This window comes from Colletotrichum scovillei, assembly GCF_011075155.1.
Source record: "Colletotrichum scovillei strain TJNH1 chromosome Unknown Contig00008, whole genome shotgun sequence".
NCBI lineage: Eukaryota > Fungi > Ascomycota > Sordariomycetes > Glomerellales > Glomerellaceae > Colletotrichum > Colletotrichum scovillei.
The window spans coordinates 2,302,369-2,315,560 of record NW_023336266.1 but is presented as its reverse complement, the minus strand read 5'-3'; the positions used below and the strand labels follow the sequence as shown (position 1 = coordinate 2,315,560).

General features: G+C 54.1%; 4 protein-coding genes across 4 annotated transcripts; 2 read left to right on the top strand and 2 right to left on the bottom strand.

Annotated features, from left to right (window-relative positions):
• Positions 1–4,463: 4,463 nt before the first annotated feature.
• On the top strand, positions 4,464–5,933 carry HER10_EVM0006191 (uncharacterized protein; the record flags this gene model as incomplete). The annotated part of the gene is made up of 5 exons (XM_035475783.1): positions 4,464–4,607; positions 4,664–5,027; positions 5,083–5,136; positions 5,190–5,389; positions 5,446–5,933. 5 exons carry the CDS (start codon positions 4,464–4,466, stop codon positions 5,641–5,643), a joined length of 960 nt encoding a protein of 319 aa, XP_035330714.1. The 3' UTR covers positions 5,644–5,933.
• A 197-nt stretch (positions 5,934–6,130) lies between these two features.
• On the bottom strand, positions 6,131–8,282 carry HER10_EVM0013272 (histidine acid phosphatase). Its single transcript, XM_035482636.1, has one exon. The coding sequence runs from the start codon at positions 7,716–7,718 to the stop codon at positions 6,276–6,278; it is 1,443 nt and encodes a 480-aa protein (XP_035331103.1). The 5' UTR covers positions 7,719–8,282; the 3' UTR covers positions 6,131–6,275.
• A 574-nt stretch (positions 8,283–8,856) lies between these two features.
• Positions 8,857–10,530, bottom strand: HER10_EVM0000946 (histidine acid phosphatase). The gene is made up of 4 exons (XM_035470710.1): positions 10,145–10,530; positions 9,876–10,069; positions 9,751–9,815; positions 8,857–9,686 (listed from the first exon to the last, which is right to left on the bottom strand). The coding sequence occupies exons 1-4, from the start codon at positions 10,197–10,199 to the stop codon at positions 9,047–9,049; spliced, it is 954 nt and encodes a 317-aa protein (XP_035330389.1). The 5' UTR covers positions 10,200–10,530; the 3' UTR covers positions 8,857–9,046.
• Positions 10,531–11,653: 1,123 nt separating this feature from the next.
• Positions 11,654–13,160, top strand: HER10_EVM0011920 (uncharacterized protein; the record flags this gene model as incomplete). The annotated part of the gene is made up of 9 exons (XM_035481332.1): positions 11,654–11,752; positions 11,804–11,836; positions 11,898–11,988; positions 12,047–12,088; positions 12,144–12,298; positions 12,361–12,398; positions 12,452–12,589; positions 12,636–13,055; positions 13,106–13,160. Exons 1-9 carry the CDS (start codon positions 11,690–11,692, stop codon positions 13,158–13,160), a joined length of 1,035 nt encoding a protein of 344 aa, XP_035331033.1. The 5' UTR covers positions 11,654–11,689.
• Between the last annotated feature and the right edge of the window lie 32 nt (positions 13,161–13,192).

Here is a 13,192-nt window from a genome sequence, read left to right as displayed (position 1 = left end):
ATGCCAAATACCTACAGTCGTTGTTCCCTCATCGCATCGCCCGGTGCGGACCGGGCGCCGGGCTGCGGCGGGTTCGAGGGTAAAAGAAGCGACGCAGGCATCCGCGCGCGCGCCCGCCGCACGAAAAAAAAAAAAAAAAAAAAGCTAAGGGTGTATAGCAGAGCCGCGATATACCCTCTCCACAAACAATGGTTTCTTCTTTTCTTTTTTGCTTCATGCGAGCCGCTGTTGCCCTGCCTGGTCCCCATGTTTCTGGCCTGTTTTGAGCACCCCCTCGCTTCCCACTTTTACACTTTGTTGGCTCTATAACCCCTCATCCGTTGTCTTTCGTGGATCTTCGTGGGCGGCACGAGTGCCAATAGATGCCATGTTTTTGCAGGCGGACTGGGTTGCAGAAGCTATGGATCATCTCTGGCCCCAGCTCAACCTCTCCCATGCTCCCATGAAGCAAGCGATGATTCGCGGAGTTCTCTGAACACGTAGATATAGCTCGGCGATCGTGTCCCATAGCTCCCGCGGACGATAAGGCGACAGACAGAGTGGTGTCAGCATCCATGTACGTGTCGTTGATGGCTTGCAGCCCCCCCGAGTGGAGACGGCTACCGCGCCCTCCTTGACTGGGTGTCTATGTCCCATAGTATCTGTGATTCCTCATGCAGTCAGACGCTTTGATACACACAAAAGGAGGATTACTCGCTAAGCTTCGTGTCGTACGGGTGCTCCCTCGACTGCTACATGGGCTCCGCCCTCCACTCCGGTCTGCTCTTGTGATAGTGTCGGAGCCTTATTTACGTTGTCCGTGGTAGGATCGCAATGGTCTCAGCACCATGGCTTGAGGTAATGCGAGACTGTGTGCATGCAGGAAGCTCAATCAGCTGGCGATGTGTCCATTCCGGTGTGGAGATATTGCACACGGTCGTGTCGAGGAGGCGTTTTAAGGCATGAGGTTCTGTGCTTCAATACTATGCGAAGTGAGCAACTCAACGTAACTTCACTAACCAGTAAGAAACTCCTCAACCCCATCTTGAGCTCGCTCGCTCGCAGCGGGCACTCTCAGCCAGCTTTAGGCGCCATAGTTCATACTTCGAGAAGAACGACTTCTTGGTATCTCGTCTTTCTCATAGCAAGTCCAGACCCTTCGCGGGCGCCGTTTTGCAGATCAACTACGCAGGTGACTCAGCCTGTCATCCAGCTTGACTGTGACATTATGTTTGTTCCGCCGTGAGGCTTCTAGACTTGGTCAATTCTCAGGAAGTCGCTGAAATTCTACACGGCTGTAAAGCTCCTCCAAAGTCGATCAGTTCCGCAAAGAGATATAATACGATACGTCGCACTGAGTCGTACGAGAAAGTCTCTGTTAGTGCTAGATGTCGATCAAGGACACCGACTCGTGCCTCAAGTCTGAGAAGCATGCATCGTGACGTCGGCTTCGAGGTTCAACGGACGGGGGCTCAATTGTGGACGGCAGCGGGTCGTACTGGGTCTAAGTTCAACAGAGAGACCTGAAGAGGCACGCTACGTGAGCCCTCACGGGCAGTATTTGCGCCGAATGTGGCATCTGGAGCTCCATGCCAATCTCTTGTTCAAGCCTCGACCCTGCTCATGACCCTCCAGGTACGAGTTTGAATACATAGAACAACACATTGTCCAAACCGGTTATTCAAACAATGTCGCGTCTGGTGGGCTATGTTCAGTATGTTCTGGGCCGGTCCGTGGTCTCGGGACCGAAAGGGCGGCCGCTAGCATTTGTGATGGGAAGCAAAGTCCCAAAACGGCGCCGTCTCCGGGTCCGCAAGCGACGTCGCATTGCCGATACGGTATAGTGGTCTAATGCTGCTGCCCTACACAACTGTCCATGGGCGCCCCTGGGCTTGCATTTGATCGACCCGGCTCTCCGGACCCGTTGCTGGCAACCACCCCGGCGACACGTTGCGAAGGTTTCCGTTTACCCCGAGGACAATGGCCGACGGAGGGTGCCGATTCCATGTCGGGGTTCCTAGTCGTTTAACCCAGTGGGATATCGTATGTTGCTGTCGCACCAGCCGTGTTGAGCGGACCAAGAAGTTCAGCAAACACCCCGTCCTTGTCCCCCGAAACCTTCCTCTGCCATCTGGCCATTTCTGCCGTTTTGCCTTTGGAAGAACCCTTGTCGTCCGCTTTGGCCCTTCTAGCGGGGAAAAAACCTAAGAAGTGATTTGAGGGCGACGTCGTTCCCCCATTAATCTCAATTTGCCGTGGAGACTCGATGCCGGGGTAAGCTGCCGGCCTGGTCCTAGATGTCTCCGCCGCCTCGTCATCCCCTCGTCCTGGCACTGAGCCGATCACGACGGTTCGCACCTGTCAAAACGGTGTAGTGGAGGCTGCGGTAGGACACTTGCTCGTATGATGCTAGCGAGTCAGCCGAATGATGTCGGGTCGGGATGTTTGCGCCGGATGGTTACGATTTCTTCTTCCAGAATTAGTAGCCGGGATCGTGGTGAAGGTCGGCCGATGGCACCATGCCGACAGCCTCCCCCGCAAACTTTCGGCAACGGCTCAAGGGGCAAAGAACCATCAGGAACTCAGGAAGTCAACAAGCCGACCTCCTCGGGTTTCTGGGTCGGCCGGCGCACGTTCGGTTTCGCAACGTGCTCTCCAAGGACCGGCCGCCCACCGCTATCCAGGTCCCAGGATGTGCTAAGGAGCCGCTGCTCCGGGCTTCGGACCTTAATTAGACGGGGTCGGAGCCTGGAGGGGGCTGCTGTGTCGAGGATCAAAGAAAACGGTTGTATTTTTCTTCACTGGTGAATGGTCAGCAAACCCCTTACCCAGAACCAGGGTACTGGGTGCCACATCGGACCCAGAGTAAATGTCAGAGTTAGTAAACCTCCGCTTTGCTACACTGGCGGCCGACATTGGTGACAGACATGCAACATGACAAGTCTGCTGTCAAATCTCAGGTTCTCGACTGCCGATCGATGGAGCGGAGCGGCACTAGTGGGAGTGGGAGATTGCATCGCTTTGACATAGGGTCGGGGCTCAGTCATCGGGATCCAGAAAACAGCCTAAAAACTTCTATGAATATTCCCAAAGAGCTCTAGATTCAGCTGGTGAAGGCCTACGCCCAGCCGGAGATGTCCTTGATCGTCCAAGTCGAGACGAAAAGAGGTGTTCAGAATAATCGAGTCGGTGTCCAAATTTCCGAGACGAGATGTTCAGGAGAAATGGGCAGCCGATGTAGGGTCCACGCCGCTAGGACTTTATCCATGTAAATAGTACGACCGTTAGACTAACCAAGATCGAACCCTGGAAGCACCTAGGTAGCGGGTGTTGTGCAGCGATGGGAATATCCGGCTTTGAGACGGACACGTTGGTGGACTGTTGGCCTCGACTGATCTTGAATTAAGGTGAGATATCGGCAGTTGGGTATGACGAAACGGCGGGGCGACTGTTGATGCGACACTTGCGGACAATACAATTTCTCTAGGTGTGTAAGTGGAGGAAGGTATTCCCGATTTTGCGTAGCACCTACCCATCTGTGCAAGTATCCTTACCTCTGAAGGCGCGTTTGAAGAAGGGACAACATGTCTCCCAAGTACACGTACTGGGTACTTCTTAAGGATGGCCTCGATGGAGAGTACCTTGGATACCTACCTAGATACTGAGCATTCCTGCCAATAGACGAGTACCACTTGGAGCCCCTGCTAGATAACGCATCTGCAAGTGTCCGAAGATGTCACTCCCCCGAGTACTTGACATCTTGTGAGCTAATGGTCAGTCACCAGGTCTGTTCTCTCAATTATTGGGCAAGTGGCAGCCGCCATTATAGCGAACATGAAGTCATGCAAGACCACGCCGGATGACACACGCTTGCATGAGAACTCTCACCTGTTGTTCTTCTTCTCTTTACTCGTCTTTGATTTCTCGGCCACAGATTCTTTCATGCTTGTATCCGTGATAACGAATCTCTACCTGCCTGGGTTTCGTGGTGATACCGACGTCGCTGCCCCTAAAATCAAGATCTCTGCGATGTCGAATGATGATACCTGCCGTCCGACCCCGAGACCCCCACGATAGACACCATGTAGCCTTCCGTGTGAACCTCAAGGGAAGGTGGCACAAACAGTAAGATTGCGGCGATAAGCTCACTTTCCATCGCTAGAGGAATTCAGTGGCTACTTCCTCCGCCGTCGAAGCTGCCATTTGCCTGGGTTTCCTATCCTAAGATATGGTTATCTTCATTTTCACCATCGGCCCGGAAGCCAAAATTGCTAGAACACCGTCAAGTCAACATTCTAAATGAAGTCGTCAGACGAGCAAAGCCAGACATCATCGCCAAACGTAAAGCAGCCCTGACGTACAGCCGCAACGACTCCAGCTTCGACCGCATCAGTAATAGAGAAATCCCATCTCACCACCTGTGAGACAATTTTCAAGGCAGACGGGCTCCGGCGGTGCGCATTCACAAGTAACTACATGTCGTCATGTTTCTCCAGAACAATACAAGCAATGGAAGCGGACTAGACCAACCTCCTACCGCAGAGGAGGTTCGTATAGAGAGCGTTGTTATACTTGTTGTATCAATTTTGTCGCTTTGTGGTGCCGGCTTCATCATGACCAGCTACTGGGTCAACCCCCACTTCAAATCACCTAGCAATGTCTAGAAAGCTGACAAGCATTTCAGATCTTCCCGAACCTGCGATCCTTCCGTCACCGCCTTATCATCGGACTTGCGATCAGTGACTTTCTCATGGCTTTCAACTTCATCTGCTCAACAACGATGAATCTTAGCGGCAGACTTATCGATGATCCAGAACAAACCGACTTTTGTAAGCTCAATGGCTTTATGGCTCAGGTATTCGTCATACAAACCGACTATTGGGTCCTCAACATCGCCATTTGCACGTTCTTCATCCTGACTGGCCAAAGAAAGCGAGCCAGCTGGGTGCAGAACCACGAAGTCGTCATTTGGGGACTTCCGTGGTTCTTCTCGGTCTTATGGGCCTCTGTGGGCCTCGGTTTAAATGGCTACCACAGCATTGGGGCTTGTGAGTATTCGCGACCAAGTCGGAGCACTTTCGTGTCATTGACCTAGGCGGGCAGGGTGTTGGTTCAAGTCAGACAAAACGAGGCTGCTCGCCAACTTCGTTCCTCGGTGTGAGTCACACACGATATAAGCGACGTGGGATCTACGACTAACATGCCCTTAGGGATAATCATAACCATCATGTTTGCGCTATATGCATACCTCGCCCTTGTTCTTTTCAGAGCTCAGAACAGGTTAAGTTCGATGCAGGAGTCTCCCGGGCATCTAGAGTCCGTTTACTCGACACAAGATGGGAGCAGGGCCGCAAGCACTCACGAAGGACTGGAAGGCCGATCTATGGTTTCCATCAGAAGGCTCAAAAGGGCAAGAAGAGGTGATGCTCCAGGGCAGCGAAGAGGAAATGACTGACCGTGCTCCAGATTGCTCGCCTGTTACTCTTGTATCCGCTTGCGTATGCCATCGTCTGGACTATCCCAACCGCCATCCGGATATACCAAGCAAGTACGAATACGCCAGCACCTTTCCCATTGCAAAACGTCGACCAAGCTTGCATCGTGATCCAGGGGCTTGCCGACGCCGTAATATACGGTATGAACGAGACATCGGTAGCAAGCTAGCGCACTTGCTGCTCACGTCGAGGTTTCCCTTCCGTCCAAGGGATAGAAACTCGAGACGCGGACATCGCATCACCAGACATTACCAGGGAGCGATCTGCTCGATCTAACGATAGGAGGATGCGCGGAACCACACTATCTAGCTCCGATCCGACTGAAGCCGACAGAGATGACAACCCAAACACGGTCGAATTGAGAGACTTAAGGGCGTAGGCTGCCCCATTGGGGGTGGAGGGGTCTTCTTCGAAGGATTTGGGCAGCTCAGATGGCGGCAGCGGGCAACCGACAACACCTCTCGCATTTGCGAGTCCTTAGAACATCAATAGATAGAACACAGTCGCTTGGAACGGTGACAATGGTGACGAAGCCACCGGCTCAGAGGAGGTTCTGGCGCTCTATTACACTGTGATATGGGACGAGTTCCTTGGGTCTCCCCCTCTACACAGAGCATATTCATCACAGGGCAAGGGATACGGGTAGTCTCTTGAGTAAAAGGGTGGTATCAACATCTCATTACTAAGGTAGCTCATGTCCGCTTGGGACTACTATTCACGATACATTCATCGTGTCTCATTATCGATCACAAATCCATCGTGGACACTTGGTCGCACACAATGGTTGCTTACATTGCGTGCTTAGTGCTTGGCACCACCAGTCTGTTCCGCAGTAGAAGCGGCAGGGACATCCTTTGCGATCTTGGACTTCTTGACCAGACGCAGGCCACCGATGAGCATGACGAGGCCGAGGATGCCCAGGATCACAACCAACGTCACCAGCGCGCCGATGACGCCCGCCACGGGAGTCGAGACGCCTCCCTTGCTACCGCTCGAGCCGGTTCCGTTGGCATCGGTGCTGCCATCCAGACCCAGGGCTGTGGCGCAGGTGCCGGTGGAGTTGCCGCAGGCGGTGCACCAGGTCTTGGTATCCTCGATGGCGAACTGGCGCATCTGGGTGACGAAAGTGTTCCAGGGGAGGACGGTCTCGGACTGTCCGAAGAGCGGGTAGACGGTGAGGTTGTTGATGCCGGCGGAGCCGTTGGCGAAGCGGAAGCGGACGGCGACGTCGTCGGCGGCCGGGCTGGCGGAGGTGGCGTTGGTGACGAGCTCAAAGACCATGGACGAGGCGTAGTCGACGACGGTCTGGAAGTCGGCCGAGACCTTTTGCAGCTGGGCGAGGCCGAAGAAGGACGAGAAGCTGGCGTAGGCGCCGAACTGGATGTTGGCCTTGACGGAGGAGGACTTTGCGGCGTCCTTGAGCGTCGCGTTGAGGGCCTGGAGGACCTGGCCGGCCAACACCTTGCCGGCGACGGCGCGGATGGGGTCGCTCTCGTTGTAGGCGAGGTTCCACTCGTGGATGTTGGCGTAGTCGGTCAGCGAGCGGATGGTGGCGTTGGTGAGGAGGGAGTCGGAGGGGATGCTGTCGTTGTGGATCCTGGCGACGTTGATGAGGTCGAAGATGGAGTAGGCGTTCTCAAAGGTGGCGGCCTTTGCGCCGAACGTGCCGTTGATGACGGGCAGCAGGCTCTGGTAGAAGTCGCGGGACTCGGCGTCGACGGCGGCGTACTCGGGCGAGGAGAAGTAGTTGTTTGAACTGACGACGGCCTTACCGCAGCCGCTGCCGCCCTGGAGCCACTCGCTGCTCTCGGCGTTCGTGCTGGTGGAGGCCGTGGCGACGGCGTTGACGGGGATGTACTGGTATCCGCCGAGGGGCGCCTCGACGCTGGAGCCGTTGGCGAGGGCCTCGACGGTGCCGGAGGGCGGGTAGAAGCCCTGGAGGAAGGCGTTGGCCGAGGACTGCAGGACGACGTCGGTGGGGGAGGTGACGGAGAGCTGCTCCGGGAGGACGTCGTCGGTGCTCATGTTGCGGATCTGGTGGGTGGCGTTTTCGCGGACGTAGAGCCGGCCGTATTCCAGACCGGAGGTGTAGACCTCGTAGGCGCCGAGGTCGGTGAAGCGGACGGGAGGCGTCTTCTTGGCTGTGCGGTCGCCGTGGCGGTGGAAGACGTAGATGCCGAGGACGGTCTCCGCGGCCGCGGGCATGATGGGCAGGCCCATTGCCAGGAGGTGCTTGAGTCCCATGTTTGCGATGTGTTGTTGGACTCTGTGAGGGTGTCAGCTCTGCTATTGACAATGATGTCCACTGACTATAAGAGTTGATGTATGCACGAAAACAACAGGTAGAGCCCTCCACTTACTCGATATTAACCAATTGAACTATCAGCAACTTGCTGCACACAAGTCGAGTACCCGCCGAAGTGTGAAAACGGCCGGCGAGATAAGCTTAAAGCCGGGTTGCAATTCCTGTAAAGAAGAAAAAGCAACAAGATTAACGGCCCGTCAGCAGTTCAGATAAACCTCACGAGAGTTGAAGAGACTAAGACGATCAGGAGTCGCTTCGAGTCACCTCGCGCAGCCGGGTACCGCCGGCCCTTTTATGTCACAACCGACAGTCGGACTTTTCGACGCTTCAAGAAGTTAGAGTCGCCTTCAAAGAAATCCTGCAGCCCACACATCGTTCAGCGACAAATGTTCCATACCTCCTCCCCAGTCCCTAGCATGGTTCGACCCGCTTCATTGCTCTGGGCCAGTCGATGGTTGGCGATAAAGGAGGGGTAACAAGAGAAGGGTTCAAATAAAAACGCACTAGACCCATGGATCAGCATCCACCGGGCCAGGTCCTATCACTCTGCAGTCAAAAAGTACGATTTCACTGCAACCGTGGGCGGCGCGAGCGGGTGAGTCTTGCTGCTTATCCGCATGGTGGGCGATGGCGGGAATGGATGGATGCCACCACCATGCCACTCACGCCTGCGTAGCAATTCGTGTGGCCAATTAGTCAAGCTGTTCCTGAAGGACCCGCCAATGGTGAGCTATCACCTGCAGGTTGAGGGATGTGGATGCCGGCTTGGCTCGAAAAGCTTGAGTGCGCCGCACCCTGTCCGGTCTTTGGAAGACGCTAATTAGTTGGCTTGGTGACCGACACGGTAAGGAAAAAAAAGTGTGTTTGGGGGCAGCTTTGCTGCAGCAAGCATCTCCGCTCCCGTCCGCGGGGCGGCTCGGCCTGTCGGCGGCTGGGAGATATGCAAGGTAGGTAGCCAGAGTAGAATTGTGGTGCCGATAGCCGCTTTACTCAAGGATTGGATGTTATGATTGATAAAACATAAGGTAGGATTGTACAAAATGGCAAAGATCCTAGTGACTTCGATAAACGATTGTTGGTTCGTTCAATATAGTGCCATTTCCTGCGGTTCTTCGATATATCTAACAAGCTCTAGGCGGGTCAACATCCACGCCCTTGTGATGTCAACTTACAATCTCTCCACCCCCCGGTCGATGTGATTCCTTTGTCCGCGGACTTGCTGGAGGTGATCCTTCCGACCCCACCACGGCCGATTTCTCGATGTCGGTTACAACTTCGACTCCGTCTTTCGGCCGCTCTTTACGTGCTTCGAGATTTCTCCCTTCAAAAGGAAATCCGGATATTGCATGTCGTCGTCTGTTCCAACCGCTAGTGCACCCTGGCGTCTCCAAGCACCGCCGTCAACAGGGATTGCTTGACCGTTAACGAAGCTGCCGGCGTCGCTGAAGAGGTAGACGGTGGAATCGGCAATGTCCCGGATGACGCCCCACCGACCCTGCGGCACCACGGCGTTGGCCTTGGCCTGGTCCTGCTTGCTGCTGGACAGCCGTTGCATGCCCTCCGTATCTTTGATCGGCCCGGGAGCAATCACATTGCTTGTGACTCCGAACGGGCCATACTCCAACGTCACCGAGGCCATGAGAGCATCGACGGCCGCTTTGGCGGCTGAGACATGTGCTTGCAGCGGCATACCTGTCCAGTGGAATGTGGCAGAGACGAAAATGATGCGGCCTCCGGTCAGGCCGTTTTGGCTGGGCGTGGGATTCTTCTTTGCCGACTCTACCAGGTAGGGAATGGTAGCCTTCACAGTGTTGAAAGTGCCCAAGACATCAATATCGATGACCGCCTTGAATGCATTGGGGCTCATGCCGGACAAGGGTGCGATGAAGTTGCCAGCAGCTCCCGCACTGTTGGTAATAAGGTTGTCAGCAGTCTACCCCAGGATGAGACCCTTGTGAATCGGGCGCTTACATGACAAAGTCGATGCCGCCGAGCTCCTTGGCGCATCGATCTGCGGCGTCTTGCAGGCTTTGGGGCTAGATATAAATTGTTAGCCACAAGATATCTTGAAGGAATGCGTGTAGAAGAGCACATACATTTCTGACATCACAGCCGCCGATACCAATGACCTTTGCACCAGGCCTGGCTGTGGCTATGTCCTTTGCCATGGACTCTGTCTTTTCGACATTGCGGCCGATGATGCAGGCATTTGCTCCTAGGCGGACAAGAGCACGAGTTTGAGCACTGCAAATGCTTCCAGCGCCGCCGGTGACAAAGGCGACTCTGTTGTCTGCACAAGAGAGTTAGTATTGACGATGATGGTAAGGTGACAGCAGACAAAAGACTGTGTCCGAAAGTCACTCACTGAAGATGCCATCCTTCCAGACCGGACTCAAATACTCGGACTCGGGAATAGGCATGTTTGCAGGGACCAGATGTGGGTGATGAGGGATGGGACAGAGACAATGAACAAGGTATCACAGGTGGTTTGAGATGATGACGTGTGGGACCCTGTTTCCACAAGATCAAGGCGATAGATGCTGGTTGTTTGGGAACCCTGACGATGGATGCTTGGTGGATCCGTTGGCTGCACAAAGATATCGGAGGTTGCACGAATGTCGAACCTTTATGTTACACGATGAAGAAGAAACCAAAAAGAGTCCGGTTGGTGCGATGTCTTGTTGTGCAACGGCCACGGCAAAGCGCAGCTCAGATGGCAGGCGGTGGTAGCGCGTCGGACCTTGGGACCTCGGCAACGGAAGGTAAGGATAGACACCGAGTGCGGAGCCTTCCGCGGCATGTCAAACCCAAATGATTAGTTATTCCGCTGCTGACTCATCCAGAGCTCGGTCACGATGGGATCACGGGGAAACCAAAGACACAAGTTGGGGAAGGAGCTGCTGATTGGTGGACGAGATCAGAGGAAAGAGACTGTTTCCTCTTGCCCTGCTCAGCCCCAGGTACGTTCCGTATGAGGCTTGTTAGCCTCTAAAAGCAAACGCACCTTACCCTCCCGTCCGGGGCCTAGTTTAGCGCGCATTCCTGATGTTGGTCCCCGGATGAACGACCGTCTCCCCGTAAGCCCTCCCCTCTCAGCGTGTTCCGGTCAGGTCAGGTTCAACCGCATCATGTTATTTTTCAGATGTATTAGTGGACCGTTGCACGGTCTGTTGGACCTGCCATCACTGTTTTTGAAGTGAGGCGAGACCTCCACGAAAAGTGATACATCATTTGGTGTCGAAACCCAACGAGATGGAGCTACAGATGCTCGGTTCTGTCACTTCTTCAGCATTGTCGTCCCAAGGACCTGGCGGCGGTAACATCTTCACCAAGGGTTCATCGAGGCCGTTGCGGTAGGGCCCTGATCACATACTGGGACCTCAGTAGGTTACCACGTGAGAGAAGAAAACACGGTTGACGGCGCTCCACTGATGCTTCCGAAGTCCTGCTTGACAATGAGTCCGTCGCCTGCCAACTCGTACGATCTGAAGCAAGAGCATGCGAAAGTCTCCCCTGTCACAGCATCGACCCTTCACCAACCTCATGCAGCGGCTCACCTCCGCGGCTCGGCGGGCTGAACTATTGGGCATCACAGGGGAACTCACCCCCAGTTCTGATCCGCCCCAAGCCCACATACCCTGCATTTTATCGTATATTCCGCCTATTGATTTCATCCCAGGAATGCTACGTACGTGACGAGCCTTGATGAAGCAGACAAACAGTTTTCCACGAGCGAGCTGCATCTGTGCCGCAATTATACTGCATTCAGTCCTGGCCAAGGAGAGGGGTAAAACACACACCTTCTAGATTCATAAGAGTCGCAAATCCAAATCTGATAATGATTTGTTTCTTCGACGCTGTCCAAACGTGATCTTTCTCTTGAGAGACAGCATATCTGTGGATCATCGCAATGTGTAACGACGAAGCTAATCGTCCAGCCGCCACAGGCCCTGTGATTGCCGCTGAAGAGGGGGTAAGACATTCCCAGCTTCAGTTGAACAATAGGCCCTAACGATTTGAACAGGATTGGGATGACAGCTCGTCAGACCGCGCTTCCGTATGTCACTACTCTCATTGTTCAAAACCGGCACCTGAACCGTTTCTCACAACCAGCTCAGAGTTTAGCATCATCGACCACCAGCTTGAGCAGCTCCATCTTCAACCATAGAGTTGAGAACGGCAGGACTTACCACAGGTACAAAGATGGCCGTGAGTCTCTTGACATAAGCCTCAGATTCTCTGCTAGTGCGCAAATTAACTTGCGTAGAGTACAGTTATCCGAACGACGAGAAAGAGGCCGACAGATTAGGTGAGTTTCTTCGATCCCTCTGTTGTATTGCCAAGCCGTCTGACTCTGTGTCCAGATTTGCAACACAACCTCTTCCTCCTCACCTTTTACTACCAGCTTGGCCTTGCTCCCTGCAACGCTAAGGACTCTGGTGTGAAGCGTGTTCTCGATGTCGGCACAGGCACCGGTCTTTGGGCAATCGAGTTCGCCGATGAGCACCCCGAGGCAGAGGTACGTAGGCGAAAGCGCCACTATTATCATTCTAGGTAGTCGAAACTAATGAGATCAATTAGGTCTCCGGCGTAGATCTATCGCCTGTCCAGTCAACAGCGTGCGTCTTGAAGTTGTGACCCTTTGCTAGATGCTGGAGCTCACACGTCATAGCCTCCCTCCGAATGTGAAGTTCGAAGTTGACGACATTGAAGAACCTTGGACATATTCGACACCCTTCGACTACATCCATACCAGGATGATGACTTCGAGTATATGCGATTGGCCTAGATTCTTCAAGCAAGCCTTTGAGTGAGTTTCGACAGAAGACATGACAGGCATAGGCTAACTCTAGCAGCCACTTGGAGGTCGGCGGATATCTGGAAATCCAGGAGACCGATCTCGATCCTCATTGCGACGATGGCACCCTTAAACCAGAGCATGCAATGGTGAAGTGGCTGAAACTACTCGGCGAGGCCGTGGAGATCTTCGGACACCCTTTCGTGGATATTCCCAACCTCGCGGTCTTAATGGAGGAAGCCGGATTTGTCGATGTGACTATCAAGACGTACAAGTGGCCTGTGAATGAGTGGCCCAAGGACCCCCATTACAAGGAGCTCGGGTCTTGGACACATGCCAATTGTATGGAAGGCCTCGAGGGCTGGACGCTGGCGCCCTATACCAGAGCGCTGAACTGGACGAAAGAGGAGGTACTCGTCTTTCTGGCGGAGGTGCGGACTAACATGAAGAACCGGAACATTCATGCCTACTGGCCAATGTAAGTTTTCACTTCCCACTTTAGGTCTTTGGTACTGATGCGGAGTAAAGCTACTCGATTTACGGGAGGAAACCTGAAGAGAAGGCAGCAGAGCCGGCCTCGTAAGAGCGAGGCACTGGCTTGGTGGTGCATGCTTT

What these genes read in the sequence shown, in the direction of transcription:
- HER10_EVM0013272 (XM_035482636.1), bottom strand. Translation starts at nt 7,718, where the DNA reads ATGGGACTCAAGCACCTCCTGGCAATGGGCCTGCCCATCATGCCCGCG.
- HER10_EVM0000946 (XM_035470710.1), bottom strand. Translation starts at nt 10,199, where the DNA reads ATGCCTATTCCCGAGTCCGAGTATTTGAGTCCGGTCTGGAAGGATGGC. An exon ending in CTGGAAGGATGGCATCTTCA is followed by an intron (nt 10,070 to 10,144) that starts GTGAGTGACTTT and finishes TCTCTTGTGCAG; the next exon opens with ACAACAGAGTCGCCTTTGTC. An exon ending in GGCGGCATCGACTTTGTCAT is followed by an intron (nt 9,687 to 9,750) that starts GTAAGCGCCCGA and finishes TATTACCAACAG; the next exon opens with TGCGGGAGCTGCTGGCAACT.